Source organism: Talaromyces proteolyticus, assembly GCF_021365285.1.
Source record: "Talaromyces proteolyticus strain PMI_201 chromosome Unknown BGW36scaffold_5, whole genome shotgun sequence".
Lineage (NCBI taxonomy): Eukaryota > Fungi > Ascomycota > Eurotiomycetes > Eurotiales > Trichocomaceae > Talaromyces > Talaromyces proteolyticus.
Window position 1 is genome coordinate 660,790 of NW_025764281.1, and position 17,882 is coordinate 678,671.

Below are 17,882 nucleotides of genomic sequence, written 5' to 3' on the forward strand. Positions count from 1 at the left end.
AGGGAAATGAGCGGCTGCGGCATCTGTGGTTGGCGGTAATAATGGCCATCGCTATTGCAGTCGACTACGGATTAATGCGAAGAATAATGCGACCCTGGCTATCGCTACATACATACGTATGACTGGCATACTCCTTCCAACCTGTCATTCTGCCCTCTGAGTATTGTCCCAGTAAGTAGTCAAAATGCAGCCTCTGTCAGCAGCGTAACTGACGTCTTGCGTTTGCGGTCGCCGGTTTGACAACCCGAGCGACCTCCTGACGCTTAGTCCTCACTCCTATAGTCCACAACTCAATATATTATTATTCAAGAACAGCAGCTGGGTGGACACTCAGTATCAACGATCAACTGATGCAGAATAATGTTCAGGATGGAGGAAAGGGGGTGGGTCCGAGGCTTGACGGCGCGACAGCTCTTGTCTCCGGCTCGGCGGGGCAGATCGAGCGGAACTGGTTCTCATTGGGCTGAATCCCTGGGCTAGTCCCCAAACGGCACCACACCCTGGTCCCGCCCGTCGATGTATCGAACTATCAGCATTTTATGGCCCCCAGCGGTGCGGTCCAACCAGCCTTATTCTTCTCATTAATTCTTCTTATTATTTCTTCAATATGTCCGACACTCTGACACTTGGCCCCTGCCGCGTTTCATTCACGCTTGAGATCCGGATTGAATAATGGACTCAATAACTTAGTCTCTGCCACCTGCAAACTGCCCGGCAATATAATAGCAAGCCGTAGCCGATCCACTGGAACCTTTTAAGGTAGGCGCCGTGCAGGGGTCCGCATCCTAGCCAATCACAACTTGTTATCCACGGTATGTCGCTGCTGATTGGCTGCTTGTGTTTGCTTGGAGTGCCCACAGCAAAATTTCTCGGTGATTGTGATCTATTCATCTCATTATGCTTTTCATGTAACCAGTCATCTGTAGTACTATACAGGTACGGGGAGCCTGGACTCGTCCACGCAAAGCCCCAATCTTTAAATAACGGACGAGCCGATTTCTAAGGCCACGAGGTCGACCATCAGTTCAAGTATCAATTATCAATAATGAGCATGTTAATCATCGTCTGATTTGTTCAGGGTTGATCGCCTCGGCTAGAGGTTTGGGGCCACGACGAAAGCCACGAGTTTGTGACTGACTTGAGGGAGATCGCCAATTTAACGTGCAGGTGCGGAGACATCAGAAAACCATTACATCAGAATGTAGACCACCACAGCAGCTATGTGGCTGCACTGTGGTTGGTTATTGTGATTTATGAAATACTACTAAGCACATATGTAGTTGGGTGTGACACATCATTCCTAGTTCATGAGGATACATGTAGCTATTAATTCAATATTATTCCACGTGCGAGTTCGGTAGATTCCTGTAGTATCAAATAATAATATGAATAGTAATATGGATATCCTAGACGCTACTCCAAGAAGTCTTCTAGAATCCTTAATACTGATCTTATTGATTCAGCATTCAGGCATTGTGCTACAATTTAATAAATGCATGCGTCGATCTACTTTATTGTAAACAACCACAAAACCAACCAAAACATAACATATGCAGGGATATCATTTACATAATCATCATGAATCCAAATTACGTGGCACATACTGACTCCTGAGTGAGTGCAGTCGGAATAAAATCCAGTCTACAAAACCCACTAGTCATGTATGCACAGAAAGTCAAAAACATAACTGTATGTGCTGGAGTGGGGACTGCTTCTCATTCTTGGGAAAAAAAGGCTTCTAGCGCACAACACTATTGTTTTCCTGTGCACCCCAGCTCCATCGCGCTTATCCCGATCGTGCAACCCAATTCGATTTTGTCAGGGGTAGTCATTCAATTTGAGTTTTTTCCTTGATTTATTTATTTTCCTTGTGCGGAGTATGTTGGAAGGAGAAAAAGGGGGTTTTAAAGAAAAAAGTAAGTGGTCTCCCGACAAGTAAAGGGAAGTTTCGCAACAGCCCTTGGGAATTGGAACTTATGGTTAGCTTTCTAATGTTAGTTCTATCACATCGTCAATTGATATCTTGTTTATTTTCCTGGTTACACATTCCCGGATATACACATAATAGTTAATATAGGCAGGCATAAGCTATAGCAGTCAACGGTCACAGTGATAACCGTAATGCAAGAAATATCAACCTCGTCACTATAGGACCAAGACGTCGATCCATTCAAGGACAATCTTCGTTGCCTCAGGACTCGAGGTCCTTGGAGTCAATAATGACAGCTACCACATCGGCCAACTCGGTCAAAGAAACCTGTTGATGCCGTATACTTTTTAGCCTCAATCATCCATCTTATGTTCCGCTATAAACATTGCCTTACCTTGACTAATTGATCAGCATCTACGCCTGGTAGGTGTCGATCACCGACTGCATCGCGAACAACATAAATGTTGTAACCGAGTTCTGCTCCTGCTCTGGCGGTTGCCGAGACACAGTTATGTGCCTATAGTTAAGGTATGAGGGTTACTCTATCAAGCATAGTGAAGAAAGAATGAAATACCATATACCCTGTTTGTATGTCAGAGAGTTCAAGTCTCATAATTGGAGCTCGGCAAAGATAGCCTACCTGTAAGGACAAGATTCTTTTTCCCCAGATTCGTCAAAATCGACTGTAGAGTCGTCTCAGTAAAGGCACTAGCATGGAGCTTGTGAACAACCTTTTTCACAGCGACAATAATCAGTATCTTTTCCCCAGCCCCAGATCATAGTATAGCCAACGGACTATTGCTGTTCGTATTCGCTTACCGGCTCATTGTCCAAAGGCTTTAGCTCGTCGAGTATATCTGCCAAAGGAGTGTTTGGGGTAAAAATAGGAGCTCCAGGAGGCGAGTCAGCAACAACATGGACTATGTCACTGCCGACGTTGCGATATTTCTCCAGAAGTCCATAGATCACTTTCCGCGAGGTTTCGGAATCTTCGACTTGTAATAGACCGCTAATGTATCTGCGAATAGCATTGAAAGTGTTAGTATTAGTAGCGATACGTATCCTCCACCTACACCAAAAGAAACCTCTAATTGGAAGATTTACTCATTCTGAGCGTCGATGATCACTAGCACGCTATCGGTCAGGCGTGGGATGGTAACGGGAATTCCGAGAATGGAGCGGATATATGTTGGTTGAGACATGGTGAGGGTTTGATCGAGAATAATCATAACAAAAGGTACAAGAAACTTACAACTCGTTAGTTCATCCCCCATTCACGCCAGTCTCTGTTATTGTTATATACATCCGCTTGGGGAAACAACGTTGCCGATGTGCTCGGGTGGGGATCAATTGATTCGGGTGGGCATCGATGAATCTAGACTTCGAAGTATCCTCTCTCTAACCCCACGCACAACTCAATGGCCCCTGTATGGCGAACGTGGAATGATATGGTAAAGTATTCAGTTATTCTATTATTACAATTGGGTGTGTCGGTTTCAATATTAGGGCTGTCGTCTTTCGCTACAATATTTTATACTGCGTGCCTGATTGCATTTCTTACTCGGTCAGGAATATCAATTGATGTGCACAAGCCTATGAGTAGGACTTTGCACTAATCTGAAGACGTTCTGAAGAAGAGAATGGTATAACCCTGCCACTTTAATATACTAGTGATAGTAGAAATTGTCACCAGGCTTCAGATCCAGTGAGGCATAGAAAACGTGCAGCCTTTGAATAATGCCTACATTTCGCACAACCACTTCCTAAGCCGTGCTTGTTTAGCGTAAAGTATTGCTACTGAGATGCTTCTGACACAAACTCAAGTTATCTATTGTAACAGCCATAATATTTCATCTATTTGTCGATTTTCTATTCAGGATTTCCTTCCAAGTTACATAATTCCCTAAGTTGTTTACTCCTGCTCAGTCCAGTCCTCGTGTATGGTACGTAGATCCACCCATCCTACTGCTTTCAAATATTCTGTAAGAGAATCGCGATTACCATCAACCTCCTTTTGGGTGTGTCCGTTGCAAAAATACTCAAAGTAGTTTCTCAACGAGCCTGGCCGCTGGTGGAATACAAAGTCTTCCCAACGAGGGTCCCGCGAAATATCCCACTTGTGAAGCCCCGAGCCTGGCCATGCCACTGTGAGGGGTGTGCTCCCCTTCCCAAGTTTCCACCAGCTGCTACCAAAATCTGTTGAGACCATGGCGGAGAAGAAACCTCGTACGACTGCGTCGAAGTCATCTGTGGCATCTTGGCTCGACTCGAGTACGAAATAGGACTGAGATTGAATTTTGCAAATGCACTGGGTGATGTACGTCGCAGTCTACTCACATTGCATGGGCACCGTTCCGCCGAGCGCGGTGCCTTGGACTTGAAGCACCATGAAAAAATTTCGGAAATTTCGGTACCATCACTCCGAAGTAGGACTGTGGATGGCCGATTTTGCCGTTTGCACTTCAGAGACTCTCGACGGTATGTTTGACTGACCGGAAATGGGAAATCGAGGAACTGTGAATTCAGGGAAGCCTGTGGCTGCGATACTGACGTCCAATTCATGTTCTTGTTCGTCCATAGTGACAAGGCCTGATTCCGTCGCTCGCACGATGCCGTCTGTCACATACGTGACCTTAGGGTTGGTTAGAGACTCGAAATATCCAGGTGCCGGAGTGAGTAGCTTATAGCCTGGTGCATATTCCGACACTAATTTACTTAGGAGCTCTTGATCATGCTCGACGCGCTCTGACATTAGTTCAGTTAGCTGCCTTCTCAACGCCGCATTTTCCACGCTACCCTTCTTGGAGGCCGCAAAGCCGCCATGAAACTTATGATCGAGATCTTTTCTGTACTCTAAATACACATTGGTATCTGATTCGAAATTTGTTAGGTCTTGTGGGGTGTACTGGTATCCGCCTTGGTTATTTGCGGGAGCCGTCGGAAGCGCGCCTCTGAGATACGGTGATATCCAGGTCCTGGATCGAACAAAGTGAGGAAGATGGGTTACATCTGGTAAGATATTGACAATTATTGCATGCCGCTTGCATCGTTGCCAATAACAGCAACTCTTTTCCCTTTGTAATCCAGGGAAGAATCCACTTGGTGTGCACTACTGGACCTTGAAAATTCTCTAGACCAGCGATGTCTAGTAGCTCCGCGGTGTTCTCAAACGAGAGCTGTTATGAATTTGAAGGCACGTCACAGCGAAACCCAGGATATCGATTCTCCCACCAGATTCCTCCCTTGATTCCGTAAGATTTTCCAGATTGACATAGGGGAAATGAGAAGATAGGACTTACGAACACCGGATTCATCTCCAGAATTATATATGTCAGATTCGGGACTTTGTTTAGGAGGATCGAAGTCGCAATCCCAGCGATACCAGCGCCAACAATGATTACCTTGAGATACTGGTCAGTCTGTTTCTGGGGATGTAATTATCTCGGATTCATTTCCATAGTAGCGATATCGATACATTTTTAGTCGGGTTGTATGTTATATCCTCAGGTATGTACTGCGGTGAGTGTGGTGTTGTCTTGGATGTCATTTTGCAGATTGTTGGAAAGCGAAATTGTCCCTAATTGACCTCGATATAAAGTCCAGGGCTATGGATAACCACGAAGGCTTTTCAACCCATTTTCATGCCTCGACTTGGAAATAATGACTCGATTTGTTTAATCACGATTAAAAATGGTGAATGGCGTACGTTCGCATAAGAAAGTTAGATAGGGTTGGTTAGGTGTGTGTCAAAGATGTCCCACCCGAGTTCGGGTGGGACATATGGCCTGGCTTTTCGACAGCCGGGTGGGAATGAGTTCATGGACACCTCGATTCTCGACCAAAGGTAATAATGAACAGCCTGGGTGGCTTGAACTCAATGGTCTAGGCTAAGGTCATTGTTGTTGGCTGTTGTTAGGTGAACCACTGGGCCTATCAAGATATAGACTGCCGCGCCTTTATACTAAAAACAGAAGTAAGTGGGCAACTGTATACCACGACCAGGAATAATGGTGCAACATCGCTTGAGAATTGCAGCATCTTGATACTTTCGCTAAAGTGGCTTGAGGTTACCGTATATAAAAATGCGAAGTTCTGCAACAGTCGTGGGATAATGACCACTCATCCAGCGTTACAGAAATGTCTTCTCACCTGGCTTTCGAGGATTCCTAGACATATGGCTCCTCAGTGCTTTCTGATAAGGGCAATGAGCCCAATATAATTGACTTCGCCAGCGACAAGGATAAGCTCAGTATTCTTCAATGGTTTCATCCTAATGACGGGCCTATTGAAAGAAGGCTGGTCACTAAGCTAGACATTTTTATTTTAGTTTTTGCTTGCTCTGGATTCTGGGCAAGTCATCGCTAAAGCTAGATTCTGTTGCTGTAAATCTCACCTTTAGCCAAGCAACCTACACACTTTGGATTAAGAGTAACAAAGAATACTCCACCGTCGAGGCGAATAAGTTGACATCAGTTGCCCCTTTTTGTGCCATTGCGTTTATCGTCGTCTTTGCTTGGTTGTGGGATAGATACGGACACAAAGTAACGCTTCCACTCTTTGGATTTGTACAATTGGTTATGGGTCTTGGCCATCTTGCCTTTGTGATTTATGACCACCCATAATTTGGCTACAAATGGTTCGCTGTTGCTGTATCATAGATCTCAAATTCGACGGTACCGATCATGTATTCGTGGGCTAATTTGATTTGCGCCAACGACGCCGAAGAACCAGCGTTTATCTTGAGTGCCATGTTGGCCTTCGCGATGGCTTTCAATGGTTGGGTCCCTATCGTGTTGTTGCCAACCGTCGAGTCACCCCGTTATTTCAAGGGTTATCTGGAAGGACTAATAGCCCAGCCTGTCTCCTTTGCTCTTGCTGTCTTGGTTTACTATCTTGACAAAGAGGGGTCGCAATTTCCACAAGCTGGAATCGACTACTGGAACAGTCGGTGACAACTAGGAGCCTCTAGAGCTGTGGAAGAGTGACGAGTATTTCAATCTGCTGAAAAACAAAGGTTGTAAAATTGAACTTGAAACGGTGCTCAAATTAAATAAATTTTAGCTGCGAATTAGTACACAATACCATCTGTTCTAAAACGCCATATCCGCATCTGATAATCCAAGAAGATAAGCATTTACCATGCCGTGGTTATCATCACTCATATGAAAGTTATTCAAACCGTCGGTCCAAAGTGAGGACCAGGCGTCATCAAGAAGGCCCGGGTCTAAGCCCATGTCAACTTCAGTGGAAAGCTGATCAGAAATCTGCTGGTCTGAAGTCAGACTTGGAGCCTGTATTTCCATGTTTCCAGGTCTGCGTTGTGTGTTCGTTATCTCAATGTGCTTGGAAAGCTGCTGTTTCAGTACTTCTAGTCCTATTATTTAGAAAAGCGTCAATCGACCGAAAATAAAAATGATATCAGGGGCAACATGATACCTTGGACAAACTCCGGGTCCTGTCCAATCTTCGAATATTCCTGCTGGGCTGCTCCTGCAAAGGTAATGACCATCTGAAAACTCAAAAGTCAACGAGCGATTCCCATTAACAGGGACGGCATTCTTCATACTGCTAGATCAGGGTAATTCATTAAACTTGAAGGAATTCTGGTTACATAAATTGAGAGGACAAGAATGGCAAGCATTAATGGATTGAGAGTTATCAAGCGAGACGGTGTGCTGTAGAGCAACAGGTCATTCCACGCCTTAAGAATTGACCGTGCTGATGCCGCACCGATGCAGAGACAATATCTTAATCTGACTTTCCAGGGTGTCCCTCTGCAGAGATGGTTGACGCGGTTTCTCAACCAGCCAGTAGGCGACGTTAGAGCTGGTCTGTGCAGGGCAATGCAACTGTAGGCTGATTAGCATCTAATAGCATATATAACCCGCAATCTAAAAATCTGCATACCTTTGATGATATTGCAAAGTGAAATACGTTGCGAAGTGGAATTCTTCTGGAGGGCATAGGATATCTCGACCGGGTCTAATAGCACGCATAAGAGGCTCTCCATAACCAGGAAAACCATTAAACCTCACCTAATCTCTTCCGGAAACGTAGCCGCTAAATCTAGTAAAGCCCTGTCTAGACGACCCATTTCGTAGAGTATCTCTTTTGTTTTACGGCGCTCCTTTGTATTGTGGTACAGCTGAGTGATCGAGGTTTGGATTTGAGCAAGTCGAATCAACGCACCGAAGTAATCGAAACATGGTCCCGATGAGTGCAGTGGGAGAACAGGTCGCGGTAATATTTGGTCGCATTCTCTATCTCGGATTGCAGATGGCCTGCCTGTATCTAGTTCCATGGCTCTTTCAAGAACGTATGCAGTCCACCAAATTCGTGAATGGAGGTCACCATCCCTGGTGCTATCCGTCACTGATCCATCGATAACGAGAGGAGAAGATCCTGTCGAAGCAAGTTGTCTATGCAAGCCAATGGATTGTGCCATCCGGATTGCCTGTCCCAGGATCTCCCAACTTGCACCGTCTTTATTACGGTTCCTCAACACAACAGCCAGCAGCAGTAATGCTTGCACTGACGAGACGTAGGGCATAGCGACAAGATGAGAGTATAGAAAGTAAGCACCTTGGAGGTAGGATGCACCAACTTCTGTGGTTTGGGTTTCGAGCTCATCGGCTGAGGCACTTAACAGAGCATAGAGACAAGCCAACTGAGGATAATCTTTTGGTTTGAGGGCTGGGGGTTGGGATTCGAGCTTTTTTTTCAAATCCTCAACTGAGGCATAGATTGCCTCGCGGTCGACGATGGGGTAGATTGGATAAATCCTGGAAAAAAAGATTGAGAGATACTCATCGAGTCTCGATGGAGTTGGTAAAGATGGTAATGACGTGGGGAATCCAAGTGGAACTTCAAGCGAATAGGCCAAACCACGCTGGAAGTCTGGGAAGATTGGTTTCCAAAAATCTTTTTTCGCAAAAAAAAGATCAAGCCACTGAACCAGGATGTACATGCTGCTACCGCCGCTGCCAATTATCTGTGACCTTGAGCAACTGCTATCTCTAATAACCATGAGATTAGTGTCACCAGTGTTGTAACCAGAGGTAGTAGATATAGGACTTGGTACAACGTTGTTCGCCCCCGACTCTTCGAAATGAGTAACGGTGTCGGAACTGCGGTCTTGCGTGCGACGGGACGGCCGTTGGTCTTCATCGATAAAAGGAGCAATGAATATAGATGGCAACGGAACATCGTGAGCCACCAGGGGAGCCAGCAGCTTCTCAGTAGGTGAAGGTGGAATAGAGAGGGACAGTGAGGGAGAGGGAGAGGGCTGGCGAAGGACCTGGGCTTCTTGCGGCTTGGCCGAAGAACGCTTCTGCTGTTGAGGGGTTCGTTTGCCTCGACGACCTACAGGCTCCTGCCGACGACCAGCCCAACCTGGTCGGCGGAGATCCATTGTGATGCACTCGATGCCTCGAGTATGGCAATTTCTACAGGAGGGCTGCTCCGTATCACACTTCATTTTATGTGCCCGGCACCAGTTGCATGCGGTGGCCTGCCGAGCCGGCTTCGACACGACGTTGACCATCATTCGTCATGTCACATAAAACAACTTACAAATCGGTACTATGTTGTATTGCCGTGGATGTGCAAGTTGGGGCATGATAATTAGCATGTCTGTTTAACCTTGGTTTCCACCGCGAAACACAAAAAGGCACCGATTGCGTGCAGGATGCAAACAATACAAACCATCGAAAGCCTCGGCTTACCAATCTACCTACAGTATGATCAAGGGCAATGTCTCTTTGCAAGTAATACCTGATAGCATACGAGAACGCGAAGAATCTTCTTGTTATCAAGGTGACTTCCACCTGCTAGCTTTCATACGAGGCATTGACTTGTCGAAACAAATCCCTTTCTGTCGAATAATAATCCTATCCCAAACTCAACCCCATGATAACTTTTAGGGGGGGTTTTTTTTAATTTTCTATTACAGGACGCATTAATTCGAAGTCCTTCTTAGTCATGTCTCAACATTGAAGCCTGTGTTATTCCAGTCCCTATGAAGTTTGTGAGAAAACAGACAGTGGCATAGTGATATATAACTTGACTCCAACTGTTCGCTACAACATCATACGTCACTCAAGAATATTCAACTTCCGCCCCTGGGTCATTTTGATGTATTTTGCTACAAGGAATATAACCCCCATTTGCGAACTGGTTTTGAGGCACCCTGATGATAGTTCCAGCAATAGGATTTCCAAGCAGAATACCAGCAGCTGAAAAGCAAAACGACACCCCCATCCATATACCCACTAATGCCATATTGGGTGTTAATACAACAACGACGGCGGCGGTTAATGATACCAAAGCCTCGGAGATAAAGCCATACAATATAGTGAACACAATTAAGCAGGCCAATTTATGGATAACGATTGCAACATAGCCAAAAACTCCAGCGAGCATAGTGCATATGATTATTAATTCCAATGCCCTAAATCGGTCGGCCAGAAGTCCCGGAATAATTCGCCCGAAAACAGATGCTCCATTGAGTGCCGCCAGGAGATAGAAATACAGGTCTATTTCAATATGTGCATGCGCCTGGGCCCAGCTGATGATGTAAAAAATTGGCATGTACAGCCCAGCGAAGGTAAGGAAGATTCCCACGCTGAACAGAGCATACGGCAAGTACTTGAAGGCTTGTCATCCTCATGCCAAAGACTGATAAGTATGTGCTAACCACCATCAATGCCCGGGAGTAGCCTCTGTCGAACAATGGTCCGACTAGAGGGCCAAGAGCTACAAACAAGAAAAGCTTGGAAGGTTCCTATCCATTATATTTTCGACGCGCTGTGTGATTTTACAAGCGATTTTAGGTAGAATGTCTGAAATACACTGAAAGTATTCACTAAGTCCCTTTTGTGTTCGTCATTAGAAGATATGACATATAAATTGGGGGTAAGGTAAGATACCCACCAGGAATTAAAGACAAGAAAGTTTCAGCCTAGCACTTGAATCTAGGCCTGTAGACCACCATTGGGGGGAGGTGGCTGCATTGTTTTAGATGGTGTCGGTTCTGTCTTGAGACTTTCATTGTCGTTTGCCGTTGCAGGATCTGCAACAATATTCTAGGATGGGAAATTATCTGAGGCGGCCAACTTGCAGTGTGTTTATTGGGGTTAACAACATGTCCATACCTGTGGTATGGTATGTATACATGTATCTTGGATGATAGAGAGGCCTCTGAATATAAGTACCTTTGCTATCAATGAAGAAACTAAGATAACATTGAATCTGTCAGCTCGTAACGAACAGTGGCAAGACTAGGATGCTGTTATACATGATTAATGCAATTGGGATATAGTCAAAGAAGATAGATAATTATAATACATGTGTATTGCCATTTTATGGTTAAAGCAGCATGATTGTATCATATATATTCTGAATGCATTCTTATTTCTGATCATATTCCGAAAAAGTACATTCTTGTTGGAGTCTATGTCTCGTTTCGACTAGATCAAGCAAGCCCTTAACAATGCTTCATATGGAGCTTTAGCCCTCCCAGGCCTCGCTGTTTTAAAGACCAAATTGATGCAGTCCAAGTTCGAAGCCCAACTCTGCAGCTCTTGACTGACGTACACCGAAACGAGGCATCTGTCTGTTGGAGTGGGCATAATCCCATTCCTAACGGGAAGTCGTTGGGAATAGATATCAGCTATTGTTAGTGTTGATTGCTCTTACAATTTTTAATGATGTGGTGAAAAACTATTGCATTGTAAATAAAAGTATAGATACATTCCCTTCCATTTTATTTCTAGAGGCTCTACATCCTCCAAATGTGTCATATCCAACGCCTACCACTCATTAGAAAAGCGAGATACGCAACTCCATCATGTAGTTCATGTCTCCTCCCTACCAGATAAACAAGTCAACGCGGAAGTCAAATCGTTCACGACCTTTTCTTCAAGTCTATTCTGTGCCCCCGACAACGCACCGAGGGGTTTTTGACGCGCGAGCTCCATCTCCTTGTCGCTGGTAGCAACGATGCGGGCCCGTAAGCTTGATCGTCGGCTGAGAAGCTCCTCAATGTCTTCCTTGAGCTGTCCCTTGTCCCATTTGAGCTCTTGGATAGCTTGGCTGTCAACACCAGCACTCGGGCCGGCAGACCGATATTGCTCGAGAATGAACGAGATTAGTGCCAAGGAGTATGCTTCTGAGGCCATTGCTTGAGATATTTTCTTCCCAGACTGCACACTAGCGGATGTAGCATGGACGTTTGAAAATGACTCGGCGGTTAGGGATAAGCGTCCGTCAAATTGATTTAGGAATGCTGCTACTTCCGGAGCCACACGAGTGACATGGAAGAGGAGATTGAGACACAGGGGTAAAATTCCTTCTGTCCAGATGGAGTAAAGGCGTGGCACAGGATCGAAAGGTCCAAAACCTTTTGATTGACATAAGATGCGGGTAAGTCGACTGGTCGAAAGTTTCATGAGTACCCCTTCAACGGCGAGGTATTCAGCCAGCATTGGAATAGCGGAGAGTTCCACCAGAAAGATTATGCTAAGCTCTCCATAGACTGGATCGCCTTCAACGGTTAATTGATCTGCCCAGGAAAATAGGGTTGTCGCATATCGGGCGCTGTCGTTGTCTTCAATATGGAAGACAATCTGTTCGTAAAGTCGTTCAGCATCCTTCACTCTCAAGGCGGTTTGAAGGATGGCGGTGATAATGGCAAAATCTTTGGGCGAGCATCGCTGCGGTTCATCATGTAGATATGTCGTAAGAGATCGGAACCCTTGTGCTATCACAACTTTGATGACTTCTAGGATAATAGATAGGTCTGGCGAGAATTCGAGTTTTTTGTCGGTAGACTGCGACAGGGCTGGTGATGCGATATGAAATTGAAGAGCAAGGAAAAGAACATTTAGGAGGCTGCGGTAGTACTCCGTGTCGTCGTGAATTAACGCGTTCTCGTACGTAGTGCCTCGAGCCCGCATTGTGTCCCAAACGACCGACAGCAATTCCACGACTTCCGGACCATCCGCGCCGGCGTCAACGAGCCTCTGGAGAATCGATAATGCAAAGTCTACTCGCGACTGCTGCAACTTGGCAAATATAGGTTCCTCAGGGAGAGGACGCATGTTTGCAAGCAAACAATTTCGTACCACCAAAGCCATAGATTTTTGAATTTCTTTGTCTGGGGTGAAATCTATAGAATGCTCAATCGCAAAGAACTTCCAGCTATTAAACAGGTTCTATTTCTAACGTTAATAACTTTTCTTGACCACGAGAACTTAATTACCTACCACCTGCGCTTCTACAAGCGACAAGTTGAGATTCGCTCGCTCGAACTCACTAGCAAAGCCTTGACCCTTGCTTCCTTGCCATGAAAAATCGAATGATAAAAGTTTCTCCGATAGATGCAAATCGTAGTAGTAGTCGTTTCCTAGAGGCCGCTTTTCAAGTCCCGTTCGCTTGAATTGTACAAGATGACATCCGTTGTATCGCGTCTCAAAATTCCTTTTTAAGTTGGCGTGCAGAGACGCATTGTAGCCGGATACGTCGACAGCGTTCTCTGCATACCAAAAGACCAATGGTATAAGCATCTTGATAAAAGTTTGATCCCTAGCTTCCTTTGCTGAGTGAAGGTAGATGGCGCACAAGTTGGCAGTAATTGCAGCGATCTGCGTCATGTTTATTAGACTCGTTGTCACTGGTTGATTTTCGAGTTTCAAACGACAAACATAATTGACGATAGAGCCGAAGAAGTTTGAATGGCCACCCAATTGTGTTGTTGCCCAAGGCCAATGTTCTTGTGAACTTGACACAAACTCAAGTAGAGCGAGAGCAATAGATACATCAATATGGTCGATGTTTGCCAGGGAGTCAAGAGCAGTTTTAAGGAAAGGCGTGCTTCTCATTTTCGGAACCTTTTCCCCACTTGAACTCAGCTTGAGAGAATCTCGGGGTGAGCTTCCAGTGAGAAGGTAGATCGCTAGCCATTGCTGCCGTTTACTAACAAAAGCAGACAGAAGGCGCCATATTGATATAAATAGGGCTTTATCAGTCAAATGCTTGTCAAACTGGGCAAGCACATCAAGAAAAAGGCAAGTCGACTCGGATCCTAGATGGCCAAGGAGAGATGGCGGCTCATTTTCAGACTCTGCCGCTGCCCGTGATACCAACAGTTCTAGAAGAATAACAACAGGTAAGCGATATCGATAATGAGAGCTGTATAGTTTCACCAAAATGGAAGACGCTTTGAAAAGTTGATCTTCGAGTAATGAAGCAGGCAGTTTAAGTAGATGTGCTGCTTGTATTAACTTGATAGCTAGATTGAGTGTAGCTGTCACTTGTTGTTCGACACAAAGAATATGGCGGAGATAAATAGACGTCGTTGGAGTTTGAAGCCCGTCAATGATGATGCGCAAGACGGGGTTGAAAGGTAGCTCATCGTTCGACTGCGGCCGCAAAACGTCGAGGATATATTCAGCAGATTCCTGGAGAATGCTCGAAATTTTAGACTGATTGTTCTCGGTACCATCAATGCCGTGTGTATAATAAATAATCTTTTCGAAATTTTTGGCCAACATTGTCTCGACTTGTAGCCTTCTTTCCATTTTGTTGAACCGCCAGTTACCGGTACTGTTGTATATGCCAACCATAGCTCGCACAAAACTTGAAAGAACTCTGCTCATAACATGAGATGGCACACCAGCACTCTTCTCAGACACATCACCTGCTTTGATGATGTCTCGACTCGATAATTTTCGGAAACTGGCATTTGAAATAGCGTCATCTATAACAGCGTCGAAAAGATCGACAAAGCTTATTAGAAACGGGTATTCGCCAGATGTTACCTCCGTGGCTGATACAATTGCACTCCAACGACCTGCCTGGCCTCCAGTGTCCAGCAAGCTGGTTCGAGACAAAAATGGCCAAGTTCGATTAGGCAGTATTGGGACCAGAACTCGAGCAAACCGCAAGCAGGCAACAACTAGGTCTTGGGACCCATGGGCAGTAGATACTCCACTACTTTGTAAATGTCTCTCCAGGATATTGTAGACCACAGTTACAATATCGTTGCTTTCACTCAGCCCTTCGCTTGCTAATTCTAAGATTCTCCTTGGTTCAGAACCATCTTCCTGGGCTTGGGTTCTATGGAAAACAGCTAGAAGGTCGGTAAGTAGGCCGATGATCTCAGCAATGGTTTCTTCATCAGTGCCAGGCAAATCACCGCCACTCTTTGCCCATTCCTCCAACCAACTGCCAAGGAAGCTCAAGCACGAGTAGTTGTGATACCACATAATGACAGCAGGTTTTGATTCTGAAACAACTTGACCGGTCGTTGTTGGCCGAAGCTGGGAAGAGCCAGTGACAACGAGGGCAGTTTCAGAATGAGCAGTTCCCCTGAGTTTCGCTGGTGTCGAAGTCAACATGGGTATTGGTTGAACAAGAGACACAAAATTAGCATTTTCGTCTTCACGTATGGTTTCATAGCCTTGAAAATCGGGAGACACAACTTGAGTAAAAGTTTCCATGGCCTCGAGTTGATTGAAAACGAAAGAAGCTCCAGCCTCATTGGCGCCATCTTTTCCAGCCAACGCCCGGCATAGCCGGATGAATGGCACTGCTTCATATGGAAAGCGAGAGCGAGAGATGTGAAAAACACGGCCCATAAGATTTTCATCATTTAGAAACACGTAACGCGGATCACTAGGATAATCAATGGACGTTTCGTTGAGCCGCAATGATTCGTTAGGACCATTCAAGATAGATAATGTGGCGGAAACAAGATCTGGTGAATATTCTAGTAATTGAGAACCCAGTCGTACAACGCCTAACAATGAGCCACGAATCCACAGGCTGGTTATGGCATCGTCAATAGCGGATAATGTGTCTACAGTAGACGCAATATTGGTGATAACATCGAAAAGTTGTCCTTGTTCGATAGACCCTATGGTTAAGATATCAACGAATCGGTCTCCGTAGGCCGGTACGCGCACGACATCCAACAATTCCTCATAAAAAGTCTGCTCCGACGAACGCAATGGTGATGCAGCAGGAGTATTTGACTGAAAAGAGTCCACTGCACTATGAAATTGTTCCATCTCTCTTCTTTCTTTGGCGTCAAGTCCGATTTCTCGCATTGCGAACAAGATTGCACCCCATGCGAAAGCAGCAGGGCTAGCGCCTAAAATTCCCATGTCAACTGTGCTGAGGAAAATCTCGTTTATTTCAGTTATATGTTTGCGGGAAAGAAAGTATGGCTGGGAGTGGGATAGGGCTTCGGCTTGAGATAGTTTAGAATTCTTCACCACCAACGTCAGCGAATCAGGAAGCTTCAGCAAAGCGAGAGTTGTCGCAGATGTTAGGACTTGTAGGGATAATCTGAGAACCAAAGGATCCTCGCATGGCTGATGAAATGATGTCAGCGACTAGTACTATATGGAAATTTAGATTGTACCCACCGGAATTATTGGTTCCATAAAATTGCACTCTACCATGAGTTGGAGCCATTTCAAAACCACATCTCCGCTTGGAATACACTTCAAAGATTGAGCCTTCAACAGAATTATTTGCATGACATGCACAACCTCGTCAACAAGAGTTGTTCGCCATGCGTTTTCAGTTTCCTCGTCGCTCTCAGATGCTGACAGCCAACCGCCTTCATTTTGGAAACTAGCCAGGCGTTTCTGAATGCCTTTGATCGCCTCTTCTAGGAAACCGCTGCTCTCGGCTTCAGTTTTCTCTTTCCCGAATATCTGCTGTCCCAGATCTGCAAGTGTATCATTTTCTACTGACGCATTCGAAGTCTTCGGGGGTGGTATCAGGCTAGCATCAGACGGAATCGTATCACGCAAGGAAAAAGCAAGTAGTTTTCGAGATGTCTTTAGAATATGGCTTCGTTCGGCGAGGTAAATTTTTCGCAGTCTTTTGCGCCTAGAATCTTCCGAGGAGAAACTGGTATCTGAGCTTCCGTTGATTCGCGTGAGGACTTCTTTTAATTGAGGACCAGCCAACGACACACGAAAATTGTCCACACCAGTCGCATCTTGTAAACTTGTTGCTTCCTCTTCAGAAAACCTGCCCACGAGGCGAGCGCTAGGCCTATCCTGCCATTCTAAAACAGTAATCCTCAGAGCTGATATCTCGTCTATTCCTGCTTTCTGACTTAGCCATAGTGCGTCGGCTTTTATTTCATCGATTTTGTATGAGGCTTGAGGCGATGCATCGACATGAATTGCAGCGGTTTTTGACTCAAACTCGGACTTGGATTTCGCGGATGGTGGGTTGAATGGTGTCAAATAATTCGAAAGTAAACGAACACTTTCTGGTTGTGACAAAAAGGTTGAGACATTTCCAGCTTCCGTTGTCTGGTTACCTAATTCACAAAGAGCTATGAATGCACGTTCCCAAGACCTAAAATGTTAGCTATGCCTAGAATCTGGGCCGTGGACTTTCGTACAGCAGCTGGGCGTCCCCAGAGAAACATTTGTCCAGGGACGCGAAGTAGGCTTCCGGAGCCGGAGCCATTACAGGCACAACTAGATCATTATCCGAGGCGCACGGAGGTTCAAAATTCGGTACGGAAGAACTCGTGCCTGGCGAAGTTCCCCGCTGAGAATGAAGAGAGAAGTTTGGAGCTGGGAGGTTGGAGCTATGAGAGCTTAGAAAGATCCTGAGCTTGCGGGCTGCAAGTTTGAGACGGACCGCGACGATCCTCTCTGGGACTAGCGCATCCACGCACAGACCATTCTCTTTATGCGCCGACAGAAACTGGGAGAGATGCACTGTTCAGTTTGCTGAATTGATCTGGTCATATTCTTTCAAGCGGCCATGTCTTCATGAACTGAATCAAACTCAGCTGCCAGCGGCGTATCTCCAGCAGCGCTCCCTAACACCACCTGCGATCTAACGACCATCCCTAACCTTAACGTTTGTTACCCGACCCTCTTGCCGCAAATCTCATTCTCCGAGATATTTGAGTCAC

At 45.5% G+C, this 17,882-nt stretch overlaps 5 protein-coding genes across 5 annotated transcripts; all 5 read right to left on the reverse strand.

Annotated features, from left to right (window-relative positions):
• Positions 1-1,719: 1,719 nt before the first annotated feature.
• Positions 1,720-3,261, reverse strand: BGW36DRAFT_376196 (Isochorismatase-like protein). The gene is made up of 8 exons (XM_046215858.1): positions 3,183-3,261; positions 3,035-3,116; positions 2,750-2,948; positions 2,571-2,661; positions 2,505-2,512; positions 2,325-2,447; positions 1,999-2,257; positions 1,720-1,916 (listed from the first exon to the last, which is right to left on the reverse strand). The coding sequence occupies exons 1-7, from the start codon at positions 3,202-3,204 to the stop codon at positions 2,192-2,194; spliced, it is 591 nt and encodes a 196-aa protein (XP_046072951.1). The 5' UTR covers positions 3,205-3,261; the 3' UTR covers positions 1,720-1,916; positions 1,999-2,191.
• Positions 3,262-3,842: 581 nt separating this feature from the next.
• BGW36DRAFT_406453 (uncharacterized protein) lies at positions 3,843-5,831 on the reverse strand (the record flags this gene model as incomplete). Its single annotated transcript, XM_046219001.1, has 6 exons — positions 5,406-5,831; positions 5,230-5,355; positions 4,938-5,106; positions 4,424-4,879; positions 4,268-4,362; positions 3,843-4,238 (listed from the first exon to the last, which is right to left on the reverse strand). Exons 1-6 carry the CDS (start codon positions 5,475-5,477, stop codon positions 3,843-3,845), a joined length of 1,314 nt encoding a protein of 437 aa, XP_046072952.1. The 5' UTR covers positions 5,478-5,831.
• A 976-nt stretch (positions 5,832-6,807) lies between these two features.
• On the reverse strand, positions 6,808-9,473 carry BGW36DRAFT_339621 (fungal-specific transcription factor domain-containing protein; the record flags this gene model as incomplete). Its single annotated transcript, XM_046213042.1, has 6 exons — positions 6,808-7,304; positions 7,367-7,439; positions 7,497-7,779; positions 7,838-7,912; positions 7,966-9,031; positions 9,077-9,473. The coding sequence occupies 6 exons, from the start codon at positions 9,471-9,473 to the stop codon at positions 7,021-7,023; spliced, it is 2,178 nt and encodes a 725-aa protein (XP_046072953.1). The 3' UTR covers positions 6,808-7,020.
• A 554-nt stretch (positions 9,474-10,027) lies between these two features.
• On the reverse strand, positions 10,028-10,585 carry BGW36DRAFT_293840 (uncharacterized protein; the record flags this gene model as incomplete). The annotated part of the gene is made up of 1 exon (XM_046211033.1): positions 10,028-10,585. A coding segment is annotated over one exon (558 nt), but the record flags the coding sequence as incomplete, so codon positions are not given.
• Positions 10,586-11,553: 968 nt separating this feature from the next.
• On the reverse strand, positions 11,554-17,560 carry BGW36DRAFT_416126 (putative nucleoporin). The gene is made up of 4 exons (XM_046219335.1): positions 17,358-17,560; positions 16,360-17,311; positions 13,195-16,305; positions 11,554-13,143 (listed from the first exon to the last, which is right to left on the reverse strand). Exons 1-4 carry the CDS (start codon positions 17,423-17,425, stop codon positions 11,785-11,787), a joined length of 5,490 nt encoding a protein of 1,829 aa, XP_046072955.1. The 5' UTR covers positions 17,426-17,560; the 3' UTR covers positions 11,554-11,784.
• Between the last annotated feature and the right edge of the window lie 322 nt (positions 17,561-17,882).

Bases quoted from the DNA above. Each gene is read 5' to 3' on its own strand.
- BGW36DRAFT_376196 (XM_046215858.1), bottom strand. From the start codon at position 3,204: ATGGGGGATGAACTAACGAGTT. The intron at 3,117-3,182 runs GTAAGTTTCTTG...CTCAACCAACAT, and splicing joins GGGGGATGAACTAACGAGTT to ATATCCGCTCCATTCTCGGA. The intron at 2,949-3,034 runs GTAAATCTTCCA...TGCTATTCGCAG, and splicing joins ATCATCGACGCTCAGAATGA to ATACATTAGCGGTCTATTAC.
- BGW36DRAFT_416126 (XM_046219335.1), bottom strand. From the start codon at position 17,425: ATGGCTCCGGCTCCGGAAGCCTACTTCGCGTCCCTGGACAAATGTTTC. The intron at 17,312-17,357 runs GTACGAAAGTCC...CTAACATTTTAG, and splicing joins TCTGGGGACGCCCAGCTGCT to GTCTTGGGAACGTGCATTCA. The intron at 16,306-16,359 runs GTGGGTACAATC...TCATTTCATCAG, and splicing joins TTATGGAACCAATAATTCCG to CCATGCGAGGATCCTTTGGT.